The 22,143-nt window shown below is 44.4% G+C and overlaps 1 protein-coding gene across 2 annotated transcripts in view; it reads left to right on the forward strand.

Moving 5' to 3' along the window:
- PBX3 (PBX homeobox 3) overlaps positions 1–16,963 on the forward strand; it is a 208,012-nt gene extending 191,049 nt beyond the window's left edge. The window contains exons 6-9 of one of the 2 annotated variants that reach the window (XM_056860946.1): positions 3,756–3,921; positions 7,675–7,787; positions 9,490–9,579; positions 16,854–16,963. In XM_056860946.1, coding sequence (XP_056716924.1) covers positions 3,756–3,921; positions 7,675–7,787; positions 9,490–9,579; positions 16,854–16,946 — 462 coding nt within the window. In that variant the 3' untranslated portion in view covers positions 16,947–16,963. The remainder of the gene's footprint in view (positions 1–3,755; positions 3,922–7,674; positions 7,788–9,489; positions 9,580–16,853) is intronic. The other variant, XM_056860947.1, reaches the window with a different exon arrangement.
- Positions 16,964–22,143: the final 5,180 nt, after the last annotated feature.

Raw genomic sequence — 22,143 nt, forward strand, 5'->3', positions numbered from 1 at the left:
TGATATTAAAGATTAAGAAGTAGGGGGACTAGCAGGGTGGAAACGATCCGACGTCAAGCAAAATCCATTCGCCGAGCCTTCCCCAGGCTGCGGGGATATTAAAATTTTACTGTGAGAATTAAACAAGCCTTTATTAGTGATGGCTGTTGTTTGATTGGTCTAGAGGTGTGCATCAACACTCGATTCTTATATATCCGTGGACAATACGGTCGACGTATAGAGATTCTGCAATTATGAAACTGTTAATAAAGCCATAATTGGATTGTCCACAGTAATTATTTACTGGGTTTCATTAATGTATTATTGCTTCCTGACTGACAAGGTAATATTAAGTGCAATATATACAGTACAGCGGTGCATCGTCTTGGGAATGCAGCATGTAAAAAAGATGCACCTTCACTTACTGCATTTCAAACTGGTGGGGGGCTTTCATTAATTTGTTAAAGTAAATGCCACAATGTTGGAGCAAAGAGAATTCTCCCCCTTTTTTAATCCATGTGATTAGGATAACCCAGTCCTGGCTTTTAAGCCACATTCCGGCTGTCCTGGAGAATAGTAGCATTGTTTAAAAGCCAGGAGGTTGAATATGTATATATCCATTTGTTTTGAGAAATTCTCTTCATTCAAATGGCGCTGATCGTGGTGCAGGGCAGTGTGGTGGCTGGCAAAGCCCAAACCTGTAAAAAAAAAAAAACATAGCAATGAGTGTTGTCTGTCCCTCTGTTTTCACTGAAGGCTCAAAGCTAATTTTTGCCTGTGACGTATTGTTCCTAAGCATATGGCGTCAAGGCAAATACCTACGTGGTTTAGCTTAACAAAGGTTGCTTACAGACCGTGGGATTTACCTATACCTCCTTAGTGCTTAGTTTAGTGACATCATAAGACATCAGAGCAGGTAAGCTAATGGTAGTCAGAGGGGGACAGGCAAAGGGACCTCTGTTTTCCTGATGTCAGGCCAGATCACCCACTCATAGTTGGATGACACTGGAAGGGTATGGACATGCCAGAATCTAATGCTGTAGGAAACATTTCTCAGAAAGTGAACTGCATAAGTGGAAACCACAGCATCCGGGTCCTGGCAACTTTGAGAGTCAGAATGGTCCAATGGAGAGAATGTCAAAACCTTGCCTAAACCAAGTATTTGTGTATCAAGACTTGAACTTCTAGCATACACAATCAGATTCTAGCAGCACCCTAATCTGGTCTGCATGGCCTTCTCCTGAACTGCCATGATGTTGTGAGTCTGGGAGGTACCACTGGAAAGGTGGGGGAAGAGAAGGTAATAGACTACATTTGGGGAATCTGTATGTAGCCTTTTATCTGTTAAAACACTGCCCTTTCTCCTAGCGCACTTCCCACCAACACTGCATTGAAAAATCACTGCTTTAGAGAACCGTCACTGCATTTGTGACATCAACCAGAATTATACCAATCCTTACCTTCATCTCACACCTATCTGTATACTTAGAGCCAAAAGGCAAATGTTGCCATATGTACCGCTTTTAGAAGGAAAGGGTCAAGAACAAGCATTGGTCTATAGAGAAGATCAACAACAACCACTCTCCCACCTGATTCTGTCCAACTGTCTTGCTAGCCACCTTCCCACCATTTTGATGGACATTTCACTGGTGAATAGTTACGATGATCTCCTAAACTAAAGCTGCAGGAGATGTGTTTGGCCAAGGACTTTTCTTTCTATTAGATCGGTGCCCTGGTATGGATTCAAGAACACACAACCTTGGCTGCTGGTGAGAGGGGGGAGTCTTTCATAGTAATTTACTACAGTTATTAATTACTCTTCTAATGGCCCAGACTGGAAATAGTTTCTGCATGCCGTTTTTCCCAGAGGCTTTGTTCCAGCTCCTCTGTCCATGACCTTTGGTTGGGTTAATAGGTAGAGCTTTAGAAGCTGGCTTGGCAGCAGCACAGCCATCTTCAAAGGGCGACGACAAAGCCGCATTTCATCTGTTTATTGATTTATTTTAGCGCTCTCGTTTCACAACAGACCAAACTCAGTTCTGTTGGCAGTGCTGCCAAGGTTGTTCCAGCCCCCCAAACCAAGAACAATTGCATTCTCCCCTAAATTCCCTTGTTCTCTGCCCCAGCCTAGCATCACTTTTATTGCCTCTTTTCAGCTTTCAGACCTAATGGCTGCTTCCTTGGCAAATGCTTTGCTTCAGTTTTCAGGGGGGAGGAGGAGGGAGACACTGTCTTCACTGTGGCAAGGTTCAAGACGGCTGCCACTGTGAAAGTATAGCCCTAAGAGCCAGAAGGTCTTAGCTATGTCTAGTTGAACTGAACCTCTACAGGAAGAGCAAGGAGCATCCAGGCATTTTTCGTTTATCCATGGATCCAGCGCCTCTCCATCCAGCTTCCTATTGCTGGTGGGGGCCATTAAAGTGAGAGAAGGAAGTAGCTGGGGACCCCTCCCTCCGTGCCTGGACCAAAGTCCAGTTAAGAGCTTTTCCCTTCAGCTTCCAGATGCCATCAGAGAGGCCATCAGGGATATGGTAGGATGTAACAAGCATTCCTCCATCCAGGTTATCTGAGAATTCTCCGCCCTCCTTTTGAATCTCTAATATTAATTGTCGTTTGTGGTTTTGATACTGCTTTGCAAGCCAACTGTTGGCTGAAACGTGAAATAAAAATATAACACAACGCATAGTTAAATTGTGGAACTCCCTTCCCCAGGATGTGGTGATGGCTGCCAACTTGGAAGGCTTTAAGAGGGGAGTGGACGTGTTCATGTAGGAGAGGTCTATTCATGGCTATTAGTAAAAATGGATACTAGTCATTATGCATACATATTCTCTCCAGGATCAGAGGCGCATGCCTATTATATTATGTGCTGTAAAACACCGGGAGGATAATGCTGCTGCAGTCGTCCTGTTTGTGGGCTTCCTAGAGGCACCTGGTTGGCCACTGTGTAAGCAGACTGCTGGACTTAATGGACCTTGTTCTGATCCAGCATGGTCGTTCTTATGTTCTTATGTTCAAAGGCAACATGTCTTCAGATGCTGGGAGCCAAAGGGGAATTATAGCCTCCACACCCTGTTTGTGAGTTTCTCACAAGCATTTGGCTGGCGACTGCTAGAAACAGAATGATCAACCGGATTTGACTTTTGTCATCTTAACGCATGTGGATTTGCATTGCTACTAGAGCTGTCAATCATTTAAAGGAGTTTTAGTTGGTGGATAAACTACTTTTAAACTGATCAATAAATTAATTACATTTAAATAAACCCTTGGATTATCAAAATGCCAATATAGATGCCTATGGAGTGTGGCAGCTGCAAAACTCTGTCTCACTCTGGTGTGGCCAGAAATAAGAACAGTCAGAAAGGACAGGCATAGCTGCTAAAAAACAGCCTAGAAAAGAGAGGACCTTGTCCATAGTAAGTGAAATGGAAAGGGGCAGTGATGGCTAAAAGTATCCTGGAAAAGATAGACCCTGGCTAGACATAAGCACAATTAGAAGGAGCAGTGATGGCTAAGAATAGCTTAAGAAACGAGAATCTTACTAAGAATGCCTGTTATTCTCAGCACATACAATTCAAAGTGTTCCCTACCAAAATGTGGTTGATTTACTGTTTTAAAGCTGCAGGCAAAATGATAACTTTATGGGTTTAAGTGCCCAGCTGATATTGGACTGGAGTGCATCTCTTGAAATGTTCACATTAATTGTCCCAAAGTGTGATGACAGGTTTGTCTTTGTTTTTCCCCCATTTTATTTTATACTTTCTTATCTTTGACAGGTATCTAACTGGTTTGGCAACAAGAGAATCAGGTACAAGAAGAACATAGGGAAATTTCAGGAAGAAGCCAACCTCTACGCAGCAAAAACAGCGGTGACTGCAGCACATGCCGTGGCAGCAGCTGTCCAAAACAACCAGACAAATTCTCCCACCACACCAAACTCTGGTACGTGCCAGAATCTTTGCCTTGGCATGGCCTGGTTTACATCTGCCAAGCAAAGCAAGAGGGGGAATTTATTTTCACAGAACAGAAAGAGCAGGACTTTTCTAGCTCCTTCATCAAATTTCTTTTGGGGTGGAGTTTCCCTGAAGAAGTGCCCTTCAGTGACCCAACAGGGCTGCTTCAAGAGTGTTCTGTCCAATGTGATGAACTGTCCCTTAAAACAATCCTTAGCTACTGATCAAAGATTTGACTCATTAGTTCAAATGAACTAAGAAATTCAGCCCATCTTCTTTTTGTTCCTTAGCATTCTGCAACTGACATGCTCATGCTGAGCAGTTAGAATGTTTGTAAACCTTCCATTGTTTTGGGGGAAGGAGCCAACACGGCTGTTAAGACTGACAAAGTCCAACACAGGGTGGGGTGGGTATTGCCAGAGCACCCCCTTGCCTCAAAATGGCAACAAGGAAAATTGCTCACACTTGAGTCTGTCTTTGACACTGAGGAATCCATGTTCTTTTACCCATCTTTCTTTGCCCCAATTTTTCTCATGGACAATCATGGGTTTTTATTACCTACTACTTTTATGCCATTCTTCCCCCAAGGAACTCAGAACAACATCCTCGGTTCTCCCCTTCTCCGGTTTGTGTTTTATTTCATTTAGATGTTTATATGCTGCTTTTCATCCCAATAGTAAACCCAAAGGGGTGCACAATATTGTTCTCCCCACTTCTATTTTACCCTCACAATAGCCCTGTCAAGTAGCTTAGGGTGAGAGAGTATTTGACTGAATGTAACCCAGTGAGCTTCCATGGGAATGGGAATGGGAATTTGAGCCTGGGATCCCAGCCCAACACTCCAACCAAAACGTCATGCAAGAGCCAGCATGGTGTATGGTTAAGAGAGGTGGTTTGGAGCGGTGGACTCTGATCTGGAGAACCGGGTTTGATTCCCCACTCCTCCACATGAGCGGCAGTGGCTGATCTGGTGAACTGGATTTGTTTCCCTGCTCCTACACATGAAGCCAGCTGGGTGACCTTGGGCTAGTCACACTCTCAACCCCACCTACCTCACTGGGTGTCTGTTGTGGGGAGCGGAAGGGAAGGTGATTGTAAGCCTGTTTGATTCTTCCTTAAGTTCTAGAGGAAGTCGGCATATAAAAACCAACTCTTCATTATCATCATCATCCTTTTGAGGTAAAGCTGAGAGAGAATGATGAGCCCAAGGTGAGCTTCATGGCTGAAAAGGAGATTTGAACTGAGTGCTCCCCAGTCCTCGGCTAACTACTAGACCGCACTGGCTCTAACGTCGCTGGGGAAACCAATATGGCTGCATGGTAACCAGGCTGTAGACTTATAATTTTGGAAGTTGTGTTCCTAGCAGCCCTGGGTTTGCCCAGAAGCATAGCGGGTTCCTCAGTGAAAAAGTCAGTAATGGCAGACAGACATCCCTGAGATAGCTTCACTGTTTCCCACCAGTTTTAATTTTACGTGGTTGGAGAAAAGATTTGGCTAAGTTTGTAGGATGCATGTTCTTTTTACATAGGGGTTAGAACCTAACTGGCTAGAGTGCATCCTAGAACATGCGCTGGAATGCTTTGCAATGCAGAGCAATCTGGGCAGGACAGATCAAGTGTGCAAAAGGTTCCCTGAGGGTAGGCAGAGTAATATTCAAGAGTAAAATTAAGACAGGAGGAAGATTGGGCAGACATCAGGTTATGCTGTTGGTGCTGTTCTACTTCAGGAACATCTTAGCATTGTGGTGTTTACCACATAGGAGACAATATTGCCTTTCTGCACCAAAGCAACATCTGTTCAGTTTTGAGGCAACATAAGCATCCTTGAAACCGTAGAGAAAGCAAAGCTGAGTGACAAAGTGAATGAGAGGTTGCTTCTTCAGATGAGAACAAATCAACTTAATTAGCAATTATCAGCCATTTCCATTCTAAGGAGGCATTAAACCCATGCTCAGTGTGAGGCTTTCCTTCAGTATGTAGTGATGGCACCTAGAGATAAAGGGAACTGATTGGGGGTTGGGGGAGAAATGCATTTAGTTTTTGAATAACTCCCACGCTAAGCAGTTTTTCTGCATATAGAGTGCTGGACTTTGACACCTTTCCTCCAATACTCCTCCCACGAGCGCTTGTTTGAGTTACAATCAGTGATAGGAAAGCCCGCCCACCTCCCACCCCCCATTGAGAAAAGCACAGCAAATTATGAGAGCTCTAGCAGGGGTGGGATTGTTTTTCTGAGAGTTTTCCACTTGCTCAGAATTCCTACTCCCACCCCCTGCTTCCAACAGCTCCACCATCGCAATGACCCCCAGCTGTCTTGCAGTTGTTCATTGTAGTGGCTTCTGTGCAGCCCCGTATGACTGACCAACCAATGCATAGACAATGCCTGTGCCCCTTCCCTAACATGTTTAGGCAGACTCCAAGGTATTTGCCTGCACTCTGGTAAATGTAGTCCTCAGTGTGCCTGTCAACTTAATGTAAAAAGGTCCTAGGGCAGTTTCAGGTGTGAAAACAACTTGCTTTATTATCTCTGCCCTTGGTTGTTGTAACTTGATGACGTGCATGGTGCTGAGTGTTTGGTTGGGCTCTCGTATTGTATTAGAGGTGATTGCAGAAGCTCAGCCTGTGGTTTTAGATATGACAATCCCATTCACACACCTAGTGCCGCATTCTTCAATACACGTGTGAGCCAGCCCTTAGAATATTTGGGGAGATGCTGAAGTTTGGGTTTCCTGAAGTTCCCAGGGGAATTGGCTTCAGGGTTTGTATGGTGGCACTAAGGAATGTGCATTGTGGCCACATTGTGCACTGATGATATTACTAAGGGTCAGTTCACACATTACATTCAGCAGGGTTTGCATTTAGCGGTTCACATGGGTGGATCTCTCATGTGAGCGATGTGAAATGTGGAAAGAACATAACTATGCTGTGATGTAGGAACAGTTTGCAAGTAGGAGCTCTAACAGGTGAAAATCTTTATTTATGAAGGTGTTGCTGCTCATAGGGTACTGCTCACGTGAACAGATCATTCTCATGAGCTGTTAAGGCACAAAAAAGCCATCTGATATGGTTTCAGTGGATCAGATAGTTCCTAGTGAGAGCTGATGGACTGTCTATTTTAACTATTAATTCTTGGGCTTGCAAGGAAGCCCATCAGATAGTTTGTACGCACCACCTCCTGAAATCTGCCAGTGGTCATGTGATGGTAGGAGAGCATTCAACACACACACCATGTAGCTTAATACTATCTTCAGCCTGAGGTCCTTTACTTGGAGGTGCCAGGGATTGAACCTGGAACCTTGTGCATACAAAGCATGTGCACTACTACTGAGCCACAGCCCCTCCTCCTGTAAGATCTAGATCATATGAGCCAATGAAGTTGTCTTGTGCCAAGCCAGGCTGTTGGTCCACCTTGCTCAGTAATGTCTACTCTGGGTACCGAATCCCCACATTCACAGGCATATGTCTTTCTGGGTCCTGCTACCCATGATGTTGGGGACTGAACGTGGTAGCATGTAATGCTATGCCCTGCCATTGAGTTATGGGCCCACTCTCTGTTAAAATCAGTTTGGCTTTGATGACTGGTCTGTGATCCTTTTCAATTATGGGGTGTCATTCTTTTCAGTTTGCTACCTTTCTTGTTTCCTTTCCTCCTCCTTCTTTCCTTGCCTATTGAGGTCTTTTGGGGGTGGACAGGTTTGTTTGCCACTCTCTGTAATTCAGCTACTTAACTCTTTCCTTTCCAGGTTCTTCTGGTTCTTTTAACCTCCCTAATTCTGGGGACATGTTCATGAACATGCAGAGTCTGAATGGGGATTCTTACCAGGGGTCCCAAGTCGGAGCCAATGTGCAATCACAGGTAGGAGAAAACGCCCCCAAATTAGGGCCTGTTCAGCAGGGCATGGTTTGGGCTTCATTAAAAAAACACAAAAGAAACCAGAAAAAGAAAAGGCAAACAAACAAAGACAATCCAACCACAAATTTCCCCTTAATTCTACCTATGGAAACATTTTGGGCCTCTTTGCAGAATTGGAGCTGCCTAATTTCTAAATGGGACTGATTTTTTCTCACCTTAGTACTGAATCTTGCCAACATAAAAAGCTGGCTCCTCACCTTCTTTATCCAATTGAAATGTTTCAAGCTTTGTGAATGCAATTCGGCTCTGGCTTGAGCTCATGGCGTTGGGTTGGGCGTGTTTGGCTGTCGACTCCAAAGCTTTTATTGGAATATCTCTTCGTTTTTGGCTTCATCTCTCATTACATGTTACACCATCTCTCATTACATGTTTAATTTCAAAAACCTCATCTATCTGAGCTGCTTAAAAATGCATTTCATTCTTGGTCATTCTTGTCCCTTAAAAAAAAAAAAAGTCAACCCCATAGTCTGGGATATACAGGGCTCTGTACATTCCCCAATCATGTACCACAGAAGTTGCTCATTTTGATCTCGGATGCACAATTTAGCGTCCTAAAAATCTCAGCTGTGAGCTGCTTGGCTATGACCTGGGGGAGGGTTGGGGGGAATCCTAACTGCATCCCTGTTTTCCACGTTTCCTTCTCCACAGCCCACCATTCCACCCTTTCCCCCAATTTGCATGTATATTTGGTTAAATTCTACTCTCCTGCTGGGCAAAAACTCCCGTCTCCTACTCTCCATGCCAGAAAGGCTGAGACCCTGTTGCTGATTCTGTCCCTTTGCCCTATGAAGAACTTTTGTTTCCTAGCCCTGAAAACCATTCAGCCATTTCAGTGGAATGAGGTAGAGATTTGCGGGCTGTGTCAGGAATCCCAAAGGACATCCCTGGTATAAACAGTCCTGAGGATCTCTGTGTCTTTGTGAGCCTGTGTGTTTCATTTTTATTCTGAGACATCGAGCACCTTGCTGGCTTGTCTGGTTTAACGGCCAAGCTAGATGTGACAATGGGAAAATTGTGAATTGGATCTCCTGTTACTTACATTTTTTTTACATTATAGCTATGTAAGCTTCAGTTTGCATCAGCGCTTCAACATGGGGGGGTTTATGTTAGCCCTTCTTCCACACAATTTTCATTCTGAATAGCCCTTCCAGAGGTGGTGTTTGCCCCTCTGAGAGAAAACATAAGGTACAGGACATAATACCTGTATGTTTTCCCTCATGGGACAAATAACAGCCAGAGTGGGACATGAAATTGTCTGGATGGCCAAAATGCTATGGGGTGAGTTGGTCTTGTGCCCCCACCCAAATCGTATTTCCCCAATCCAAATCGGGGCCCTGCTTGAAAGCAATTTCAAGTAACATTAAATGGTGTAATTAGAGATCTCATATTGTTGTGTTTAATTTGGCCCTAAGAGACAAAGAAAACTTTCAAGCATTTTATTGAAACTCTATCTCAGTTGTCCTTGACAGATAGATTTGCTTTTCCAGGAAGATCCATCATTCACTTTCATGCACACACACACACACACATCCTGCTTCCCCATTTTAAATCAATTCAAATTGTAAATTGACAATGTTTTAGTAGATTTTTAGAGTGATGAGGTTGTTTTTTGTTTTGTTTGTGTCTGTGTGTGCATCCCTGACAGGTGGATACCCTGCGTCATGTTATCAATCAGACGGGAGGATACAGTGATGGCTTGGGAGGAAATTCGCTGTACAGTCCACATAATTTAAATGTGAGTACCATTGACAACAATAGTTTGGAGGCCTATGACTACAATGTCAAGTCCAGGGGATCATTAATATGTTGATTGCAACCTTCAGTGATGCAGTTTGGGGTGTGGGGCACAAGACAAAAGACCTCCCTGTGATGGATGGGCTCTGGTGTCAAAGAGATGCAAAACAGAAATAGTTTATTGTATAAACAAGTGAATTACAAGTCCCCCCCTCCTTCTTGGATATGAAAAATAGAAATGCCTTCTGGAGTAAGACATGCCTGGTTTGGCTGGCTTCTTTTTGGGCTGGGACCAGGTGATCGTTCTGAAGAGAATTCAAGGTATTCTGATAGAAGCATCACTTCCATGGTGTCCTTGCATGTTTCTCTCTCTTCTCTCCCCACTGTCATTTTGGCTCAAAGAGGTTTTGCAGATGTTTGAAGCATTGAAAAAAAACTGCAGAATCTGTAGACATAGATGAAGCACGACAGGTGTCTCCATCATGGATGACAAGATGTGGTTCTGTCTTTTGAAGAAACAACCACCACTGATGCTCTCCTGTCGGAGTGTAGCATGCAGGGTGCGGTTTAATGTGGTAGCTGAGACTGGTGTAAAATTTTTAAAAGCTGACCAAAATTTAATTAGGAAGTTTACATAGGGCAAGTGATCAGAGTGGATGCATATTGTTCCAAAACGCCTGTAATGTTTTACTGGTGGGCAAAGCGTAGTGATTAAAGTGATTAAAACTTCTAGAACTCTGTCATAAACCTGCTCTGGGTCTCGCTGTGTGTACATGCCCATTGCATGTTTGTGCGTGTAAAACGTGTTCCTCTTCATACCACGACCCAAGTTATAAACCTAGCCCCCCACATTACCACTGACTTGAGTGATATTAGTAAGGCTGCCTCTGAGCAAGTGCAAAGGGCAGCGTTTCCCAGTTATTTGGGGAAAATTCCTGTGCATGTGTATTTGAGCATGAGTGATCTAAGATGCACAAGGAGGACTGTGAATCACAGTCTGCTCTCTTAAACAGGAAAAGACTTTATTGTTACAGATTAAGCTAGAGCACAAGACTGGGAAAATACTATCATGCCTACTGGGCTACAGATCTAATGAAAAGAACAGGAAAACATAACACTAAGCTAAACTTAACAATACAGAAGATTTACCTTCTTCATTCCCCCACCCCACCCCCGGATGTCTGTGAAACAAATGCACATCCTGACCCCCACTTTCTCCATGCAGGGGAATTTGACCCTCCAGCATTTGAACAAAAACTAATGGGTGTTACCAATATTTTAATCCTTTCTACCTTTGCTGGCAGGAAGCCTCCACCCAGTCCAGATTTAGGGAACTCTCTCCCACATTGGAAGGTGAAGCTTAATCTCCCAATCAATCTAGGGAGCATGTCCTACACATCTCATGTTTTACAACAGCTGTCCATCTTGCCTTCCCTGTCAGCTAGAGCAAATGGTAATCTCTGTGTGGAAACTCATCTCTGTGCTCTCAGACCTTATGGTGGATTTTATGGTTCTTTTTCCTGGGAAAACAAGTGACTGTCAGGATCCCAGGAGCTCCCTGATGCACTTCAAAAAAACAAACTCTACACCTATGGTGTTCTTCTCCTCTCTCTTTAAGAGGAGTTTGACTCTGTCTGCATGCTCCTCAGCAAGAAGAAGAGTTGGTTTTTATATGCCGACTTTTTCTACCACTTAGGGCAGAATCAAACCGGCTTACAATCACCTTCCCTTTCCCTCCCCACAACAGACACCCTGTGAGGTAGGTGAGGCTGAGAGAGCTGTGACTAGCCCAAGGTCACCCAGCTGGCTTCGTGTGTAGGAGTGGGGAAACAAATCCAGTTCACTAGATTAGCATCTGCCGCTCATGTGGAGGAGTGGGTAATCAAACCCGGTTCTCCAGATCAGACTCCCCCGCTCCAAACCACCACTCTTAACCACTACACCATGCTGGCTCTTCAACTCAAGCACTTCAACTCAATTCTTTTTAGACCACTATGAAGGAAGCAACTATGAGAACTTGTGGGATCCTGATGAGATTTTCTTCCTGCCTTGCTGATTTTTCTTTTTAAAGAGAGGAGGTGGTCATATCCTCCCATTACTAGTTCTTCAAGGTCTTTCTTCCTGTTTTCTCTTCCTCACAATCTTAATGAGATAGTGAGCTCCATTTTGAAAGTATTTCTGCTGTGGGTGGGGTACAAGTACCTATATTTGTCGGTCATGGTTGCTATTCAATTTGCCTTTTGAAGGGGCATGATTCTAGTGCAGTCTGGCAATTCACCATTGGGATCACTCTTCCATACCACAGCCATTTCTTTGGGGAAAGGCTGTTTGGGGAAAGGCCGATGGAGAATCATTCAGTCAATGGCATCTCATGCTGCAAATGCTAAAGGATCCACCCAAAATGTCTTTTTAAAGAGAATTCTATTCTGCCCAGGAACTCCCCAGCAACTCTGATACTGACTGAACTTGGTTTGCTTTCTGTCAGAGCCTATGTACATGTTGCCATGCTTAGATTTTGGAGAAAGCAGCCTCCTCTGCAGGCAGTGTCTTGTGCCGATGCAGAGAGAGGCTGCCTGGGCAGCTTGTTACAACATCTTCCACCGCCGCTCCATACTGGATGACTCCCAGGGTATTTCCATGGTCAGTACCAGTATTCAGGTCCAGGTGGTCATGTGTGATTCATGTGTCATGTTCTGTGTGACTGAGTGTAATGGCCTTTGGCCTCATACAATAAATGCTGTATCTATTCCTAGTAGTACATAGTACATGACTTAATACTCTTCCATATATATAATAATGTGTGTGTATATAACAAAATTAAAATTCCTTCATGTAGAAGCCCTAACATGTCAGGGAGAAGTGGTTTGTCTTAACCTTCCTAGAGTGCCAGCCCTCTGGATGCAGGGAATTTATTTGTATGGCGAAGCCATTTAGTCACATAAAGAGTTCACCTGCCGTTTGAAGTGGTACAGCCCAGAGAGCTGGCTGACATGGCAATTAATATAGAATGAAAGACTCTGATCTTCTTTATGGGATATGAAGTTGAGAGAGGGTGGCTCATTTTTGACCCAGCCTGAATAGGGATTTGAAGATCCAAGTCTTAATATTCTGTCCACTTGCCTGTGCCAGTTATCAGCCAAGGACAGAAGTAAAATTCCTCACTGAGCCAGGAATATCCCCACTGCACATGCCACTGCCTTTCCACTTGCTCCCCTGAGAACACTCAAAATGCTTCTGCGCCCCCCCCCCCAGTTTCATCCCAATACTGTGTGCTCACCATGCAAGTAATGTCTGTCCCATTGGATCGTCTATCTGCATGCGTACACAAGTTGACCCATACCAGTAAAGCAGAATATTAAGGGGAATTTGGTCATATCCCCTTAATTAGAGTGATTAGAGGGAAAGGATATAACAAGGAATACCTTCCAATTGTATCAAGCAGATCCATCGCCTCTCACTGTTTTTATTAAATGTTGTACGGCTGGGACTTTAAAATCAGAACAAACACTACCAGTGACAAAAGGACATTATGTGGTACCCGCAGAGGAAGCCAGTTGGCTCCTGATTCCCTGTCCTCAGTGCAGAATTGCAAATGTGCATCTTGGCATTGGGGAAGGGCTGTGGATGAGGCTACAAAAGGAACGGAACCCACTGGCAATAAGGAAGAGCAGCTGCGGAAGAGACAGAAACTGCACTAAAATACTGTAGCCTGAAAGAGATTTGAAGACCCCCCTTTTTCCAGCCTTTCACTTGCCACAAGAGTAAATATTAATGATTTAAAATGTGATTGAAGGTGTTCAATTGAGAGGGAGGGTGGAGGTGGGGGTGGGGAAGTCCCATTAAATACTCAAATCTTTTTCCATTTGAAATGTCAAATCTTTCTTTTTGGGGGTTTATAAATAACTCATAATAACCCACAACAAACCATATAAAAAGCCTTTTAGTCGCATTCACTCCTTTTTCATTTAAGTGTTTTGAAATGCTTCAGAGAATTTGCGATATCCTTATCAACATGATAAAATATGAAACCCTGATTGCCTGCAGCATTTTACAGACATGAATTCCATCTTCCCTGATGAGGCCTGATAAGGCGCTGTTGTATAATACAGTGCATAATCTCAAACCACCAGAGTAAGGATTAATTTATTTTTGGGGGGGGGGGAGGGAGAAGGGAGGAAAAATGCCTGCTGACAAGCTCTCCCCCAGCTGCCAAGCTGAGTAAAAATATTGTACATTTCTTGTTTATGAATTTGGATAAAGGGGGGATAATGTTCACTTCGGGTGGAATATCTTTAGACTCTTATCTGCATAAGAGTTTTCCTCCTCCTCTTAAGTAGGTTTTCATGGGGGGGAGGGATAAATTTAAACTAAAATAAAATAAAACCGTGGGTGCTTTTGCCTTCCTGTTTTGCGTACTTGTGAGAGATACTCCGTTCTATGCGTTATTAGTTGTTCTTGGTGCCACCCATTTTTAATAATTTTATTTGGAAATATTTTTTAAAAAAAAATACCTTCTTGAATTTATGACAAGAGATTTCCTCACCCCCCTGTTTTTGTCGCTTTTCTCTTACTCCAGAGATAATGATTTAAGCTTCTCCCTTTAATCAGGAAACCCTTTTCTCACTTTGGAGGATGAAAGAGCTGTGTATATAAAAGCCAAACAATTCCTCAGGGGTTGAGTAGAAAGAGCTAAACACTCACCAAGGCCTGCCATGGCTTAGGAAGGCCGAGCAAGATCCATTCTCAGCCCTGTCATCCATCACTCACTGCTCTTTTTGTGCTTAGAGTTTTGAGCAGCGGGGGGTGTTATTGACAAGGGTGAACAATGATCCTGCCACCAATTGTTTTGTTAATGGGGCCCCCATCGTCATCACCAATAATTTAGCATGCACTAACCTTTCCTTTTGGTGGGAAGGCACTTTGGGGTTTGGGAAGAGATTCTTGCAAAGGCTATCTTGTGCCGGGAGCACTCAGAGTCAGCCTTGGCTTGCTCCGGCAAGCGCCGGCGAAGGCTTGCGCCCGTCACTTCCACTCAGCGTCCCCCCCAACTCACGAGGCCCGTGCCTCCCTCTTCTTGACTGACATAAAAATATGTAGCGACAAGCTGTCTGCCACAGCAGAAATCTGATCAGACATTGATTTCAGCAATTGCCTCGATGGGCCGAGACATAAGGCAAATTTGTTTCTGAGCGCTGTTATTGCTGATGCAGGTCTAATGCGTTGGGCCGGCAGCAGCCCAAGACATGGAGCAACATCCGGAAGGGGTGGGGAAGGGGGGGGATGAATTCTGTTTGTGGGTAATTGGAAAATAGATCAGAATAGGGTGCTTGCTTCTCCCATTTGCCTGGCCTTGCTCAACGATTATTGTAGTTGGAGGGGAACTTGGGCCTCATCTCAACTGGCCTTGTAAATGGCTCTGACATGTGCCCAGGAGGGAGACTTTTAAAAATGAAATTAAGATTCAGCTGTGTTAGAGCTCTCTTCCTCTTCTCCCCCCTCCCCCTCCCCACAGTTACATGGCTGGAAAAGCCTAGGGTCCCCGCAGAGCTCAGGTTCTTGTCAAATGGGGGCAGTGCACAGATGCATGTTGCTCAACTGTGGAAAGGCGAGGAGCCAGAACTTGGAGGAACATGCTTGGAGTGGAGAACGTAACAGGGCTTCCTTAGGGGAATACCTTCTGAACAAAAGAGTTTCCATCTAGACATTAGGAAGAATTTTCTAACAGTTAGAGCAGTTCCTCAGTGGAACAGGCTTCCTTGGGAGGTGGTGAGCTCTCCTTCAATGGAGGTTTTTAAGCAGAGGCTAGATGGCTATCTGTCAGCAATGCTGATTCTATGACCTTAGGCAGATCATGAGAGGGAGGGCATCTTGGCCATCTTCTGGGTATGGAGTCGGGGTCACTGGGGTGTGTGTGGGGAGATAGTTATGAGTTTCCTGCATTGTGCAGGGGGTTGGACTAGATGACCCTGGTAGTATCTTCCAACTGTGTGATTCTAACATTTCAGGCCAGAGTTTAAGTGGTATTGTGCTTAAAGCAGTAGGATCAGGTAGAGGCGGTGGGGCGGGGGGAGAGAGAACAGCGAGAGAATTCTTTTCGGAAGCAAAATTGTTGTGTCCAGTTCTGAGTGTCTCTGTAAAGCATCTCACTTGTAACAAGCTAAATGATACTTACAATCAAAGTCATTCATCGGCTTCTCTTTGGCAGTGGCTAATTGAAGCTGAATGGCTTCTGACTTTCCCAAAGCCTGCAAGGAAGAGCATCCATCTGATAGCTACTAGCCAGATCTGCGACTCAGTTGAGCTGAGCTGTTTGTAAACACCACAGTATTTCTTCACAGGGTCTCAATCCTGGATGTTTACGGCGTATCTCTCTCAATGTGTTCTCTTGGGCCAAGATGAAGGTAGTGTCATCTGCTCATGAAAACTGCAGGCCAGGCACATCACTTTTCCCAGTAGAGGGTTCCTCTGACACTTCAGGCCTGCTATATGATCAGCCAGCGAACCCTTGGCTGCTTCTCTTACCTCTCCTATCACCATGGCATATCTTTCCTTTTGTTCCTAGATTGACTGCTGGCACCCCAGGCTTAGCTGTCTGTTTTAATATGACACTGTCCATACAATGCTCGTGTATATGCACTGTACAATACGCAAAAATGGGCTGGGACCCCATGAGCTATTGGAGCTTCAGTCCCACTCCAGAACTCCCTCCCCATAGCCCTACGTGCCACCAGAAAAACTGCTTCACAAAGCCAGGTAAAGAAAGTCAGATGTGGCACAAGAAGGCCTGGCCCTTGTGTGGGGGATTCTTAGGCTCATGCATGGAGTCTGTGGCTCCCAGCTTTGAGGCCCAGAACGGAAGCAGCAGTAGTTGCTAGCATGTGAGGGCTGTGGATCACAGTTGGGTGGTGGAGCTTGACAGCCCTGCAGTTAAGGGGCACACTGTTTACTTGGCACTGAGAGGTCTGTGCCCCGAGCTCTCAAGCATTTTTTGGTTTTAAATAGCATACACAAAGGGGTTGGTCAGCCCTTTCCTCTGCCCCCCACCCCAGATGCCACAATCCCAGTCTGAATTGGAGCCCTTTGCAGATGCCATTTAGACAGGAAAAAAAATGAGTGTGGAGGGAATTTGACCATCGAACTCCCAGCATCAGGTGTTTGGCGCTCAGTCGAGTAAGCCTTGGTAAAGCGACTGCCGTGAATTACGTGCATGTTTTCAAGTGATATGCTTAATATACATAGCAGTATTTCAATGGGTTGTTTTCCTCCCTTCTCCAGGCTAACGGAGGCTGGCAGGATGCGACTACTCCATCTTCTGTGACCTCGCCAACAGAAGGCCCGGGAAGTGTGCACTCCGATACCTCTAACTAATGTCCTCACAACACTTAATCGTCCATTCACCCTCCACCCCCCCACTCAAGCTGAGATGCCTTCCTTCAGTGCATTCAGAAATCCCAAGAGGAAGGGGAAAAAACGGATTCCAGAAAGATTGTGTGTGTGCGTACGTGGTTTTTCTCTTAGCCAACCACCTCTGGCTTTACTGTAAAACCCTGTCTTACCAGAGAACTCAATAAATCTGTTGGGTTTTTTTTTTAAAGGTATCCTAATAATTTGTATAGGTTCTTAAAAATCACATATGTGCACACTAACGCAATGTTAAGGAGGAAAAGAAAAACAAGCACTTTATCCAACTAGGCCAAGATTTAGCATTGTTTGTAACCCTGTGTCTATTTTTAAAAAATAATTTATTACCAGCAGGTTTTGCAAGGATGGTCTACAAGTTGCAGCTTGGTCTCAGAGGGGAAATTAAAAATAATTCTTAAGAGTAACCTCAACTAACAGAACCAGGCTTGTAGGGTGGTTCACCCAAACTGGACCTCCATCAAAAGCCGAAGTGAATTTCAGACGCTGATTGTCTTTTATTTAAGTTTTTTTCCCCCTCCCTCCTTTCTCTTTTAGAGTGCAAATAATTTTTTTGTTCAGTTAGGGTTATTTTGCCTAGCAGTTGCGTGTTTTTTTTTTTTTTAAGCATCCTTCCTGGTCTCAAGTTTAGTTGGGATTCATAGGGTTATCAAAGTTGCTTAGAGCCAGGGTGGGGTGGGGCCCCATAGCTTCTTACTTTACACTTCATTTAACGTACCACGGCACAGCACCTCCCCCCTCTGCAAGTCATCGGCGTGCACAGATGATTCATATGAGATGGAGATACTTGCTGCTCATTTTGCAAAAGCCAAGCCGCTGGGTTTCACAGTACGAGCCGGGTGCTGAGAGCTTTCACCAGGGTTTGCCACCGCTCCTCGGTGCCAACAAGAAGAAAAAAGGCACCGTTCTCTGAAGTGTTGTATATAGTGTAGCAAAAGAGTATTTATACATCTCACCAATCAAAACACAGCTTTATTACCTCATGCGAACTCATATGAACCAATAGAAACATGTTCTGTAGCTTAGAGTGCTCACTTACTACCTCTAAACAATATTCACTCTGTTCTTTGTCTCTTTTTTTTCTTCTTCCCCCTTCCCTGTATCAGTTTATTTTATTATTTTTGGGGGCATCTTGTAATTAACTCCTTGGTTCCCTTCATGAAATGTAATGTACATTGTAATCTTTTAAATAAAAGTTTTTAAAAATCTGGGTTGCATTGGCAGCTTTCAAAAAATAATAATAAAAAAAGACGCTTTGAAGTGGAAACATTTGGGTCTTGAGGTTCAACTCGAAAACAGTGAAACTGTTGTAAATACAGAAAAAAAAACATTTTGAATGTTGTTCATCCTTGTTATTATACTAATTCACACAAAAAAGAGAAAAAAAATACAACCAACAATGAATTGTAAAGCATACAGGTCTTGGTATTCAGCACTGTATCTTTCACCCTGTATAACTGGGGGTGGGGGTGGGGGGGGGGCAGGGGCGCCCTTTTTTTCCTTTCTGATTTTATTTTTCTCCTCTTTTGTATTGTATGCGATTCTGAAACTGATTGACTCAATGAGAAAAAATAATAATAATTTGTGGCAGTGATTCTAATGTATTAAACCGTTTCGTGTTACTTTCTAACTGGATTACACCCTGAATTTGAAGAGTCTTCCTCGTGGTAGTTCTATGTAGTTTTGAACCATGAATAAACTTTTTGCTTTCATGACCCAAAATGTTGAGGTAATTTCTTCCTGCTTTGGGTGGGGGGGGGGAGAGAGAGAGGCCAGCAGCAGTGCTACAAGGCTAGAGCTGAGGGCCTAACTCTGCATTATGTTCCGTCACATCATGATGTTCATCTTCATGGCTTCTGTGCAGGCACACATGGGACTGCGTATGCGCAGGCCAGCCGCAGAGAAAGTCTTTCAAGCTTCTGGAAACATCGGCTCCATAGAGCGCTCCCCCTCCCCTCGGTAGGGTTGCCAGGTCCCTCTTCACCATCGGCAGGAGGTTTTTGGGGCGGAGCCTGAGAAGGGCGGGGTTTGGGGAGAGGAGGGACTTCAATGCCATAGAGTCCAGTTGCTGAAGCGGCCGTTTTCTCCAGGTGAGCTGTTCTCTATCGGCTGGAGATCAGTTGTAATAGTGGGACATCTCCAGCTAGTACCTGGAGGTGGTTGTAGAAAGAATAACACCAAGCTCAAAGTTATTCAAATTGAAACTTATATTCTAACGGTGCATAAGTGAAAACAGGAAAATCAAAGGAAACTTACTAATACAAACGTCATGCAAGGAACAAAATTAACACGAAGTAGCTGTATACAAACGCTACAAATTTTGCAAGGTGACAATGTCACAGAGCAACAAGGTAAGTATCAATAACAATTATATCAAAATCTTATTGCTGGAGTACCTGGAGGTTGGCAACCCCACCCCTCGGTGTAGTGCCACGTTTTCCTGCCCAAACCGTCACATGACCAAGGGGGAGGGCGTGCTCTTCCCTCCGTCCTCTTTCTGCCGCCGCCGTGAGAACGGGTTGCTTTGGCTCAGCTCTTTTCTCCGCAGTGGACTTTTCGGTGGAGAAACGGATAGCGAAAAAGCCAGGAAAAGGAGGTCAGATGCACAAGAAGGGGGCGGTCTTTGAAAAGCGCCAGAAGTGTGGCTCTAAGATGGCAAAAAAAAAAAAAGACGCTCATGCGGGACTGCCTGATGTGTCTGGGGATGAGCCACATTCCAACCACATGTAGGTCTTGTGCTTTGCCCACCCCAAAAGCTCACCAAGAGGAGGCCGCCATATTGAAAGCTTCCTTGTGGGAAAGAGCTCTGGGTCTTGGTACTGTTTCAAGAATGGGGTGGCAAGGGCTACTATTGAAAGGGAGAAACCAGTGCAGGGCCTACCTCTTTTCCCCTCCTGCCATTTTCCTACTAAAACTCACCACCCACAGGCTGCTTTTTTTACCCCCTTGGTGAAAATTTATAGGTATTTTCCCCCCAATGTGAGTAAGACAGCTGAGGGGGATGACAGCACTTTCCTGCTTCAAGGGGAAAGATTAAATCTGTCCCTTTACATTGCAGCCCTGTACTGTCCCCCCATCTTTGTTTTTAAAATCACAGAACAACGTGAAAATATTCTGCTCTTGAAATTTAAAATTGCTCTTTGTGCACTCTTGCTTCCTTAATATTTTTTGAGGGGAAAGGAACCCATACCTTGTTGGTTTTGCTGCTACATCAATGTATCTTGTTCTGAGCATTAAACAAAGGATTGACCTATCAGGTAAGTTTTGAGTTTTTCAGGAACCCCATGGCTGTCTCACATCCTGTTCTACTAGATTTGCCATGGGGGGGCTGAGATGATGAGGTTGCTCCCTGTGTTGGGCATGATTAACTCCGGCAGGTGTGTGACAATGACATGATAATCATCTTTTTGGCCCTTTCCTCCATCCCAGTGGTACCACAACAGTGGGGAAAGGTGCAGCTCACACACCTTTCCTGTAATGTATAAAGCAGCTTCAAAATGGGAGCTCCCTGAGCTTTGTTGTCGCACTTTGTAGTGTTCACGGGATTTGTTCACATGCATCATTTTGTCGCAATCCATACAACAGCCCTGTAAGGCAGGATAGCATTTTCATATTGTTGATGGAAGACTGGGAGAGAGAGTGGCTTGCTGAAGACCACTTGGTAGCACAGAAGAGATCCATGATCTCCCATATCATGGCTCATTCTCTTCATCCAAATGCTATGCCAGCTCTCACTATACTACTGGAAAAGCAGAAAAGTAGTATTTGTGGTATATGCATGGGGTGGCGAATGCTGGACGTACCTCGTTGCAAAGTATTTTGCTGGGGAATTTGCTTGTTGGGAGTCTTTCCCTTTTCTATTGCTAAGGCTTGAGGGCGGGGGGTCAACATAGACCCAGAGTAGCTTGGGACATCACACCAAATAAATGCCTCACACCTAGAAGACCACTTTTTTTAATAGCTCACTTATCAAAAAACATCCTTCCTTGCTCCATTTTTGCTGTCGCTTGATAACTTCTGAAATATGCTGCCTGCCCAAATAGCATTAATGTTCTTCTTACAGGAGCTATTGGTTAAAAGGACCTCTTCTTTCTATCTTCATACACCACTAATTTTTAAATGCTTATTATAAAACCCAAAGGTCAGGGCCAGGTAATAGCCTATTTGGTGTATCTTCAGGAAACAGTCTTCCAGGAAATCGAGTTACCCTGAATCACATGCAGCCAACGACCTTTTTATAAACATATAAATCCTATACTATTTTTCCGTGAGAAAATAATGTAGGCTTTAAAAAAAAACAACAGAAAAGTAGAGGGAGAAGCAGTACGGCCCCGTTCACCCGAGGCCTTGTTAGGGGAGCAGCATGACAATTGTATTCATGTTGTGGTTGGCTGCATAAGCTCAGAGGTGTTTTAGGTAACTGATTATTTGCATGATTCAATTAGCTTGTGGGTCAGTTTTCCTTATCAATGATCCTTGTGCTAAGTTATTTTGTAAAGTGACTTTTTCCCCCCTTAAAGGCCAAGGGGGAAACAAAAGAAACCAACACCCCAAACACCAAATAAACACAATTCATCTTCTTCAATGTCCAAAAGGCACATGCACATTCATCACGGCAATCTTTTATCACACAGGCAACTGCTTGCACCCTCTCCCGTCAGCTTTAGGAAGGAGATCAGGCTCTCTTTCAGTCTGTGATGCAAAGGTGGCTGCTTTCTCTTTTTCCGTATTTCCCCCCCGCTGTCTACTGCAAAGATTTCCTTGCCAATGAATAAATAAAGCCCGAGCCAAAGGGGGAAACCGTGGACCTCAGAAGAGTCCCTGTGCGTGCCGGAGAAATGCAGCAAGACAACCCATGCTAGCTTAATGGATCGGCTGGCCTCTGTACACATGCCTAGCTTAATACTATAATTCTGTAGAAATCGTGTTTCCAATGTAAAGTGTGTCAGCGGGAAGTGAGGGCGGCATAATTGAGCGAGCACAAAAGACGTCCCTCATCTTGGTCACGGCTCGACTGGCCACAGGCAAAACCCTGTCACAGTCTGATGAGGTTCACGGAAGGGCCATCAACCACCTTTCGGGCAGCCCTTGGCTGGCCCCCTCAGCCCAGTAGGCATAATTAAGGGGCTTCCTTATGACATTAAGG

This window comes from Euleptes europaea, chromosome 14 (assembly GCF_029931775.1).
Source record: "Euleptes europaea isolate rEulEur1 chromosome 14, rEulEur1.hap1, whole genome shotgun sequence".
NCBI classification, from domain to species: domain Eukaryota; kingdom Metazoa; phylum Chordata; class Lepidosauria; order Squamata; family Sphaerodactylidae; genus Euleptes; species Euleptes europaea.